Raw genomic sequence first — 11,407 nt, 5'->3', positions numbered from 1 at the left:
CGTCTGCAGCCAGCAGTAAGCACGGATCTAACCCCACAAGGGGCCGCCACAGGGTGTGTCCCCCGCTGGTAGGGAAGAGGCTGGGAACTTTAAATTCCTAGAGCCTCAGAGGCACTGTAATTTTTTTTAATGTATTTTTTTTAAGATTTTACCTTATTTATTTGAGAAAGAGAGAACAAGCAGTGGGGAGGGGCAGAGGGGGAGAGAGAGAAAGAACCAGATTCTCCGCTGAGCAGGAAGCCCCGGACCATGACCTGAGTTGAAAGCAGGCGCCCGGGGTGTCTGGGTGGCACAGCGGTTAAGCGTCTGCCTTCGGCTCAGGGCGTGATCCCTGCGTTCTGGGATCGAGCCCCACATCAGGCTCCTCCGCTATGAGCCTGCTTCTTCCTCTCCCACTCCCCCTGCTTGTGTTCCCTCTCTCACTGGCTGTCTATCTCTGTCAAATAACTAAATAAAATCTTTAAAGAAAGAAAGAAAGACAGCAGGCGCCTCTCAAATGCTCTGAAATTTTGCCTCAACGTGCTAGTCCAGGTAAATCAGATGTCTTAGCCCAACCTCAGTTTTCTTAAGTGCGCAATGATAAATTTAGATCAGGTGTCCCAGGAAGTCAAAATGCAAAGAGCAACTCATCGCTGGGGTTTCGTAGGGGCTGAATTGTGCCCCTCCCCCCAGATGAAGAGGTTGAAGTCCTAACCCCAGTACTTCAGAATGTGACTGGATTGGGAGATCAGGTCTTTAAAGTGGTAATGAAGTTAGAATGAGGTCATTAGAGTGGGCCCTGACCAGTGTGACTGGTGTCCTTATAAGAACACACACAGAGGAAAGACCATGTGAGAGACGCCCCAGAAGAAACCAACCTTGCGGACACCTTGACATCAGACTTCCAGACTCCAGAACTGTGAAATGGATTTCTGCCATTTCTGATGCTCCGCCTGTGGTACTTCGTGACAGCGGCCCCAGCCCGTCAACACATGGTGTGGGACCACTGTAAGTGCGAAATAACGCCTGATTATCTTTCTTTGGGCGAGTCAACCCAGGGACTGTATCTGGGCATCCCACACTCTCTACGGTTTCTGCTTTAGGCCACTCCTCCCCTTCAGGGCACAGTCAGCCCCGTCAGCTCTCCCCCTTCTCTCCCCTCTGGCTAGCACCCTTATCTAGAGGTTCCCTCTTCCTCTAATTGAGGGTGGAGGGGACCCCCAACTGTGATCACAGGCCCTAGGCAGCATCTGCACCTCTCAGGTTAGCAACTCACTTATTAATCTACGACTCTGCCAGGCAGAGTGTCGGGACTTTACTCCCCCATCGCGTTCAGTGCTCGGACCTCTCCGGAAAGGTGGGTATCATCCCACTTCCTCTGATAGGGAAAGGGAGGCTCTAAAGACAAGTACACAGCTCGGACATTCCCAAGCCTCTACCTCCCCCCTGCCTCCCCCCTCCCCGGGCTCCCCGTCACCAAGCTCCCCACTCACTCCACAACATATAAAGGGAAGCAAGCACGTGGGTCTTCTGGCCTCATTCTCGGCATTCCACACACCCACCCCGCAGACATGGCTAGCAAGCCAGTAAGCATGCACTGGGTGAACAGGTCTGCAACGTTCCCCCTGCGGGCTTTTCTAACATATGCGGCGTCATCCTACTTCCCTGCTTCCTGCCTTTCCCCCACTGAGGCCAAAGGAATTCCAGACTCCCCAACATCCCACCTTCTTGCACGCAGGGCTCTAACTGCTCCCCACAGCACGCTGTGCTTCCCTACAGGGTCCTTTCTCAAACTATTAGGCCCACAAAGGATTTATCGAGAAGCTTGTTGATGTGTTAAGTTCACCTCCCCTTCTCTGATGGGTGAGGGTTGCTGAACGCACATCAAACCGACCCCTGGCTGATGATCACACGGGGAAGGCGGCATCAGCACCTGTCTCTGCATGGACTGGGGCCCGCGGGTGCTCACAGGAAATGCGCAATCTCAGGTCCGGCTCACACTGAATCAGGATCCGCATTTTAGGAAGACCCGAGCCAGGTTTTTCAACCCCGACTGCACACAGAAGCTTTAAACTTACTGACGCTTTGGTGCCACCCCAGAGACTCCGGCAGCCTCGGTGACGCTAACGTGTAGCCAAGGCCATCTGGAGGTTCCAATCAGGGGCCTCCGGGAGGTTTGGAGGTAAGGCTGAGAGACTGGTAACCGGTCCTAGAGTGCAAACCAGGGGTGGAGAACTGGCAGCCTCTGAACGTTTCAGGAGGAACATCACACTCCAGTGTGCCATGTGTCATACAGACAGACCTGTCGAGCCCCTGCCAACACGTCAATCAGAAACCCCCATCCAGACCAATAAGCACTGCCACTGGGAAGGGTCCTGGCATCGAGTCCCACATCGGGCCCCCGGCTCAGCAGGGAGTGTGATTCTCTCTCTCCCTGCCACTACCCCTGCTTGTGCTGTTTCTCTGTCTCTGTCAAATAAATAAACTCTTTAAAAATAAAAATAAAAAATAAATAAAAGTTCATTCCCTTTGACACAGCAGTCCACCTCTAGAGACCTCCGCCACAAACACAGACTGTATAAACATAAAGCAGACACAAGCTTTGTTTAAGGAAACACTGGAAACCACCCAAGTGTCCCCCAATAGGAAATTACAATGTATCTACATGATAGTCCGCACAGACTGAGATGAACTTGTAATTACTGACATAGAAAAGCCTCCGAAATACTATGTTCAGATAAAAAAAAAGAAGAAAAAAGTTGCACAATACCATGCATAATAAGGATACTTTAATAAAAATGGTAAAAACCAGTGTAAGCACATGAAAAAAGCAATTATTGTCAAAGGGGAGAAGGGAGTATAATAAGAGACTTTCTTTTTATAATTTCTATTTTTCTAGATACCACCGAAGATGCTGAAATGCTCTTAGAAAACACACGAAATAAAGCAAGAACATTCGCAAAGCGCTTAAAACTGTTAGGTAATCAGTGACACTGCCATCATAACAGACACTTTAAACAGAGACTTTACTTTAAATTCAAAGAAAAACTGAAAATAAAGCTTTCTTATAAATGATATCATTTAAAACATAATTTGGAAATGTTAAACACTAATTCCTAATTAAAAATGACATTCATGGGACACACCCTGGTGTTGGCCAGTATGAAGTTTCCTTGACTCCCAGTATTTTATATAAGCTTAACCACGAATCCTTCCTAAAATTCAATGATTGTAATTTAACTTTATAAGGTTAAGCAAGTCTTCCACGTACTACCCCATATAACTTTTTCAAATACAAAACATTTGTTATCAGTAAGGAAATTATAAAAACATATAAATTACACTGAAGGGCTCGATTAAAAGGCTCTCTATATACAGGAAGGTACATTTCACTTCAGAAAGAACGCGCGCACACAGAAACTTAATCGAACAGAGATGCCGTTCCATTCTCTTACAGTCACGTCACACAGCAAACTGCATGTTTATAAATGCCATTCTATTATGCCTGAACTAAAAAAGCGTATTTAAAAAAAAGTCCTTGAAGACACCGGGGAGTGGCGCGCGCCTACGTGAGGCCCAGGAATGCACAGCGCTCGCACGAACGGCCGTCTCCAGCTGGCTCGGGCGCCACGGAAAACAGACCCTCGCCTCAGAAAGACAAGATGGTCTTGTTAATGATTTCCACCGACTCCTGAATCTCGTCTTCCTTGATCACAAGCGGAGGGGCGAACCTGATGATGTCGCCGTGGGTCGGCTTGGCCAGAAGCCCGTTATCCCGAAGCCGCAGACACACCTTCCAAGCATCATAATCTAAAGAAAAATGGCCAAACACGCATGCTGATCACAGACAAACGTTTGAGCATCCCCCTGCAGGAGAGGTGGGCAAGAGCCGCCTGGCAGAAGAAAACCCCCAGGGCCTACTACAGAAGGACGGCTTGGAGTTCCAAGCGCACTTTGTTCTTATTCTTAAAAACGAGGTTGTTTTCCAGCAAGTGCATAACTAGGTTTGGATGGTATGATTAGACATACGGATGTATTCGTTTTTCAAAAATGAAAAACACCAGGCAAAAAAATTATGTGCGAAGGCTGTCATATTAATTATGAGGAACCAGTGCAAAAAGAATTTGGGCAGGACACAGAGAAGTTAACTGGCAGAGAAGGAACAATACTCAAGCCCAGTGAACACCACACATTCCTAAAATGGATCTGCTTCCTGAGCTTAGGGAAGGAGACACTCCTCATTTTAGAGTCTCAACCTAGTTGTGCGTCAGAATCCCCGAAAGGGCACGGCCAATGCCTGGGCCACTTCCAGACCCAACAGATCAGAATCTCCGGGGGGAGGCTAGGTTTGGATTAAGTTTTTAAAAGTGCAGGGGGCGCCCGGGTGGCTCAGTCTGTTAGGTGTCTGACTGCTGCTCCTGCCACTTTCACTGATGTGCAAAGTCCTGGAGGAAGGTGGGGAAGACAGCAAAGAGGAAGCTTCCCCAGGAAAGTGCTGTGTGCAGGCTGGAACAGCAAGTAATAGGACACCTCCGAGTGCTCCGTCACTAACCCAAGGCAGAAAAATAAGTGACGTCAGGGAACAAAAACCGGTCAAAGGAGTTAAATCCTTCCTGGAGGAAAGGGCTCTATTTCCAAAGACCATTAATGGAAGTCAGAGGAGAATCTGCCTAACAGACCTGGTCAACAGTTTCAAACAGGGGAACCCAACAACCAGATAAGACACCCCGTGTTTTAGGTCTTCCTATAGAAATAACGTCTGGAGTAAAATGTGCGTGCCCGTACCTTTGGTTTCTCGAATAACAATAGCATTTAGCAATCCTTTCCCCCTGACGGCAGTGACAATGTCAGACGGCAGCTTCATGAGCTCATTCCTCAGGATATTACCCATTTTTTCTGCATTTTCGCCAAGGTTTTCTTCTTCCAAAACCTGTGTTAAAAGAGAAATTACACAAATGCTAAGATTGCCCTGTTTTAGGTTGTTCTTTGGAAGGGAATGTGGACGATAAGCAACGGAAGAACGTGATCAGATAAAGACCAGAGTCACTGAACTTTCATGTCTGTTTTCCAAAGCCTATACCAGTTTCATTTTTCTAAGTACGCTCCACACCCAGTGTGGAGCCCAACGTGGGGCTTGAACTCATGACCCTGAGATCAAGACCTGAGCTGAGACCAAGAGTCAGACGCTTTACTAACTGAGCCACCCAGGCGCCCCAACCAGTTTAGTTTCTAATTAAACATCTACAAGCTCAGATAGAATCTTGCTTTAGTCACAAACCCATCATCAATCTGATTTCACGGCAAAATAAGAATTAAAATTTGTTTAATGCAACTGGTATCTTATTAGTTGAATAAATCAATGGACTGAATATACTTTAATTTTTAAACTACAATAGTTTCCTTTACTTTTTTCCCTAAAATGTCCATCCTTAGAGATCACATAATTTTATGCCTTGTAGTACATACCTAAGGATTAAGTCTAAAAGTGTTCAGGGGCGCCTGGGTGGCTCAATGGGGCACCTGGGTGGCTCAGTCGTTAAGCGTCTGCCTTCAGCTCAGGGCGTGATCCCGGAGTCCTGGGATCGAGCCCCACATCGGGCTCCTCCGATGGCAGCCTGCTTCTTCCTCTCCCACTCCCCCTGCCTGTGTTCCCTCTCTCGCTGGCTGTCTCTCTCTCGGTCAAATAAATAAAATCTTTAAAAAATAAACAAACAAATAAAATAAAAGTGTTCAAATCTACACTTAAAAAAAAAAAAAGGAGGGGAGGCGCCTGGGTGGCTCAGTTGGTTAAGTGTCTGACTTCGGCTCAGACAGTGATCTCAGGGTCCTGGGACAAAGTCCTGCGTTGGCCTCCCTGCTCAGCGGGGAGTCACTTCTCCCTCTGCCTCTGTGCGCTCTCTCTCGCTTTCTCTCAAAATAAAATGAACAAAATCTTATTAAAAAAAAAAAAAAAAAAAAGCCTCACAGTCTAGGTCTAGTCACAGAGGGAAAGCTCTGAGAGCCACCCAGGGCCTCCAGGCCCAAAACCCCAGGTGACTGCCACTCAGAAGCGCTCAGAAGATTCCCATCTATTAGACCAAGGTTTTACTTTTTGAGAATGCCTTGACCCTAAAGTTCTTCCTCTGGACTTCATGTTCTATGATCCTTGGCACTCTTATTATGTTTCCCATTACACCCATGGGCTCAAACTTAAAAGTCACATCGACACCACCCAGACAAACGGACACCAGGCCAATGGTCTGAATCAGCCATTACCTCCAGGGCCGCTATGGCCACTCGGCAGCCCAGCGGGTTGCCTCCGTACGTGGACCCGTGCTCCCCCGGCTTAATGGTCAGCATTACTTCATCGTCACACAACACCGCCGACACCTGCAAGACAGAGAATTCAGGACCAACCAGAGCATTTCGCACTCTCAGCACGCCGAGAACACAAACATTTACGAAGCTGGTATTCAATGGGACATGAAGCTGTCACAAACAAGGGCTACACATCTTTCATCATGACTGCCAGTGACAAACTGGAGATACCCTGGGCGCAGTGCGAGCACGTCAGGCACACTCCCATGGCTCTGAACAAGAGCATTTCAGAATGAAGAGGAAAGCGGTTTCTGCAACGATAGAATTTAGAAATCTTTCCACTTTCAAAGTGAAATGCCTGGTTTCATTGCCTAGAAAACAATGCCTTGCGCTACATTCAGAGCCCTTTACCTGTCATCCGGCACCGATGCCTGGCTCCTAAGAGTAAACCCAAGGACGAAACTACAACAAAACATTAATTTTTTCAACCTCTACATGAATCAGTCACGGTTTTACAGAATTAGTAATGCTAGGCTTCTGAACAATGGGGGAAAGCACAGGCTTCCACAGGAGTACTTCTGGGGTAAAATGTTTCCATCCAAAACAAATGCCCTAGCAAATTCCAAGGTACACGCAGTCTCCGGTTAAAGTTAACTAAGCGGATCGACCCCCGGAACGCTGAGATGTTTCTACTTCATGTTCCGGGTGCCCTGCGGCACACTCCATATAACCAAGCTTTGGGAAAGGCACATCGTCACCATCTACTGATGTAAAAATACCTTAAGGACAGACTTCACAAGAGCAGGGACTCCAGAGAGAGGCTGAACCTTCAACTTACAGGGTATAAGCCACCGGAAAGCGCCTTTCCCAGAAGAACCACGTCAGGTCTGACCCCTTCGTGATCCACAGCCAGCCACCTTCCGGTTCTGGCCAATCCTGTCTGTATCTCATCAGCAATAAACAGAACCTATTGGAAAACAACACAACACGTTACTTATTGATTTTGTTTCCACAGGGCAAACAGTGAGCTCTTCCCCACACAAATCTGGATTTCTGACATTCCCTTAGATTTAGGAGAATCTTTTAATTAACTGACATAATTTCAACAGCTTCCTATGAAAATCCTGCATCCACACGATTATCTGCTGTGTCAGGCCCCTCCCTCCCCGAGGCCCATTTGGCTCTATTCTGCAGGGTAGACAGCAGGCACTTTGTGGCGGGGTTTGGATAGAACTACTCTCCGGAAACAAATTAATTCACTTGCTTATCCCAAACATTTATTAAACGGTTACTTCTTAAATATGTACTAGCTTGGTGGGAAGAGGAAGAGAGCAGAGGGATACAATGAGGGGCCTGGGGAAGATCACAGCACAGGCTGCTGGAGTAGAGAGGAAGGAACCACAGCTGGGCCCGGGAAGTCTGCAGCTCTGCCTGGGCCCAGGCTTGGCCAGTTTCCACAGCTAGTAAAAAGTCAGCTTCTGTGCAGGCCGCTGATAGAGCGTACTAAAGAATTCTGAAGCTCTCAGAAGGAGGTCTCCCCCTAGTGGAAAGGTGATGTCATCTTTGCTTCCACCCTACCAGCCCAGCCCTAAGCGAGGTCAGCAGGTGCAAGGTGGGTGACCTGGTGACGGGTGCAGAGCTCCCGTACGCCCATCAGGTAGCCAGGATCCGGAACAACGACGCCCGCCTCACCCTGAATCGGTTCTACCATGAACGCGGCAACGTTTGGATCCTGAAGAACACGCTACAAAAAATATGAATACGTTTTAGTAACTTCCTTTTTAACCTATTTGGCTAAACAGGCTAAAAATAGGTTAAATCTGAAATCACACACTGAGTATATTTTTATGTTAAGTAGAAAAATTAAGTTTTTGTATTAACTCATATGTGATGTCAAAGTATAACATTTCTGGGTGGCGCAGGCGGCTGGGCATCTGACTCTCGGTTTTGGCTCAGGTCACGGTTGGGGTCGTGGGACTGAGCCCACGCATCAGGCTCTGCACTCCAGGCAGAGTCCGCTTGGGATTCTCTTTCCCTCTCCCCCTGCCCCTGCCAACGTGCTCTTGCTCGCTCTCTCTCTTAGAATGGGTGAATAAACCTTTAAAAACAACACAAAGTTTAACATCTCTGATACTCAATTACCAAAGCTCCAAATACTTCAAGCTACTCCATTCTATATTTTCTTTTTAAGATTTTATTTATTTATTTGACAGAGAGAGAGAGCACGCGCGTGCATAAGCAAGCAGAGCAGCAGGCAGAGGCAGAGGGAGAAGCAGGCTCCCCACTGAGCAGGGAGCCCAACACGGGGCTTGATCCCAGGACCCTGGGATCAACCTGAGCAGAAGACAGACACTCAATCGACTGAGCCACCCAGGCGCCCCTCTATTCTATATTTTCTAATACATAGTTAAATGTACTATAAAAACTTTTTTTAAAAAACATAGCATTTTACTTTTTTCTTAAGATTCTACTTATTCATCTGACAGAGAGAGAGCACAAGCAGGGGGAACAGCAGAGGGAGCGGGAGCAGCAGACTCCCCACTGAGCAGGGAGCCCAACATGGGACCCAATCCCAGGGCTCAATCCCAGAACCCCAGGATCATGACCTGAGCCGAAGGCAGACGCTTATCCAACTGAGCCACCTAGGTACCCCAAAACATAGCTCTTTAAAAACACATTTTCAGGGGCGCCTGGGTGGCACAGTTGTTAAACGTCTGCCTTCGGCTCAGGGCGTGATCCCAGCGTTCCGGAATCAAGTCCCACATCAGGCTCCTCCGCTAGGAGCCTGCTTCTTCCTCTCCCACTCCCCCTGCTTGTGTTCCCTCTCTCGCTGGCTGTCTCTCTGTGTCACATAAATAAATAAAATCTTTTAAATAAATAAATAAAGACATTTTCAGTGAATCTTTTTTATTTTACAAGTCCTCCACTCATAATTTTAAAAGGCTAGCTGAAAACTGAGTAATTTCATCTAATAAAGTAGTAATTAAATGTACACTATCCAAATTACTTATGCAGGATACAAAGAGAAAGTAGCTGGTTCTCAGGATTAGACCGCGGCACCTGACTTCTCCGTGCTGGAAACTAATTGACCACCACAGAGACCAGTCTGAAATCTTGGCCCAACTTACGTTAGACAGACAGTTCATTACAGTCCCATATCTACTTCCAATTCATACATTCAACAAATTTAATTTCTCTTTACTTGCGCTGAAGCTGTGTGACGCTAACGGCAGTACCTCGAGGGCAGGCAGGTCGTTATACGGGATGATGTCAAAACCTGGCATAAACGGCCCAAAGCCGTCATAACTGCTTGGGTCTGTGGAACTGGAGATAGCCGACAATGTTCTCCCCCAGAAGTTTCCAGCTGAAAAGGAAAAATAAACAGAGATTATTTCAAACAAACCCCCAAGTTTAATAAGCACTGTCCCCAAAAAATACCTTAAGAAGTTTGATTTTTTTTAATGAGGGTTTGCTTCATAGAGCTTCCAGTGAGATTTCATTTGTTAAAATAAAACCTGATATTAGGAAAAACAAAAAACAAAACAACAGCCCTGATATTAAACGCCATGGCTGCTCACACAACCACCAAGGCCTGGCCTTGCAACTGCTGTTTTAGGCGCTCCTCCATCGCGTCTCCAGCCTGCAGTACACAGCCCCACAGGACGAACACTCGTCTTCCCTTTCGGTAATCCCCAACCCTAACGACGGACGCATTCAGTACATGTTTTTCTGGACACGGTGCCTTTATAACAGTAATAAGAGAAAAAGAATATCCTTGATGGAGAATTAGTATTTTCCTTTTAAACACCCAATACCACAGAATGAACTTTAAACTACATTTGCAGAAAACATCCTTGGGCAATCTAAACACTTTCAATTTTGCCTTCCTTGGCATTATAATTACTTTTATGTGCTAAATGACTGACATTGTTCTTTGCTCAGGAACGTCTTTTTACCCATTAATTTATTTCATTAATAAACGTGAGGCCCTGCTATGTAGGTCAGGCAGCGTTCTAGGTGTTGGGGAACGGTCATCATGGAGCTTACTTAAATGCTAGAGGGAAGAAACTCCATAACCTGACTCAGTAAAGCAAATGCCTAAGATCATTTTAACTGGGTTACATTCAAGCAAGGAAAGAAACAATGTAAAATAACCGAGAGGCTTGGGGGTTCCCCTACCTTTCTTTTTTCTTTTTCTTTTTGAAATAGCTTTCTACCACCTCTACCAATTAACTCAATTAACCCAGGACTGAATTACTGTATTTTGGCTTAAAGCATCTCTAAACACTACTCTTGCAAAAGATCTCTCACCCTCGAGTGATCCCCACTCTCCTTGTCCACCAGTCACAGCACGCTGATTTTCACCAGGCTTAAGAGAAAATGCACCAGGGGCGCCTGGGTGGCTCAGTCAGTTAAGTGTCCAACTCTTGATTTTGGCTCAGGTCATGATCTCAGGATTGTGGGAATGAGCCCCCACAACAGGCTCTATACTGGGCATGGAGCCTGCTTAAGATTTTCTCTCTCCCCCTCCCTCTGCCCCTCCCCCTGCCTTGCAAGTACATTCTCTCTTTAAAAAAACAGAAGAAAATGCACGAGTTAGACCAGGAGCCTATCTGCTCTCCTCCACGCAGCCTTAGGAGTCTCCTCTGTGGCTTACTCTGCGAGTGGAAGGGAATTTCAGTTGGGAGCAGTCTTCTCTGTCTCTACCCCCACTGACTCACCAGCTGCTTTCAGTACTCAAGGGAAAACACCTCCGCACCTTTCGCTAATATGTAAGAGACTAATACAGCCTGTAAGAATGAAAATCACCAGAAATGCCATTTTTGCTTACAAGGAACAGTTATGTTATGCTGTCCTACAACTAAGGCGTGAGATTCCAAAATGGCAAGTCACAGAGCTGAGCAAAGATTTCTTCTTTGGGAATAGAAATTTGTCACCCCAAGAGGAGTTAAGATGGCGGAGGAGTAGGAGACACCGTTTTCAGCCGGTCCCCCGAGTCGAGCTGGATAGGTACCAGACCAGCCTAAACAACCACGGAACCAGCCTGAGACGCAGGAAGACGCATCTGGATCTCTACAAATGAACATCTCCAGCGCTGAGTATTGAGGTACGAAGCGGGGAGCCATGAAAC

General features: G+C 46.8%; 1 protein-coding gene across 1 annotated transcript in view; it reads right to left on the bottom strand.

Annotated features, from left to right (window-relative positions):
* Positions 1 to 2,751: 2,751 nt before the first annotated feature.
* Positions 2,752 to 11,407, bottom strand: part of OAT (ornithine aminotransferase) — a 26,921-nt gene continuing 18,265 nt past the window's right edge. The window contains exons 5-10 of the mRNA XM_040624456.1: positions 9,513 to 9,640; positions 7,898 to 8,020; positions 7,115 to 7,243; positions 6,235 to 6,348; positions 4,765 to 4,909; positions 2,752 to 3,789 (exon numbers count right to left, since the gene is read on the bottom strand). Of these exons, the coding sequence (XP_040480390.1) occupies positions 3,629 to 3,789; positions 4,765 to 4,909; positions 6,235 to 6,348; positions 7,115 to 7,243; positions 7,898 to 8,020; positions 9,513 to 9,640 (800 nt within the window). The 3' untranslated portion in view covers positions 2,752 to 3,628. The remainder of the gene's footprint in view (positions 3,790 to 4,764; positions 4,910 to 6,234; positions 6,349 to 7,114; positions 7,244 to 7,897; positions 8,021 to 9,512; positions 9,641 to 11,407) is intronic.

Source organism: Ursus maritimus, unplaced genomic scaffold (genome assembly GCF_017311325.1).
Source record: "Ursus maritimus isolate PB19 unplaced genomic scaffold, ASM1731132v1 scaffold_7, whole genome shotgun sequence".
Taxonomy (NCBI): Eukaryota; Metazoa; Chordata; class Mammalia; order Carnivora; family Ursidae; genus Ursus; species Ursus maritimus.
Note: the sequence above shows the minus strand (reverse complement) of the source record. Positions and strands in the feature narration are given on the sequence as shown.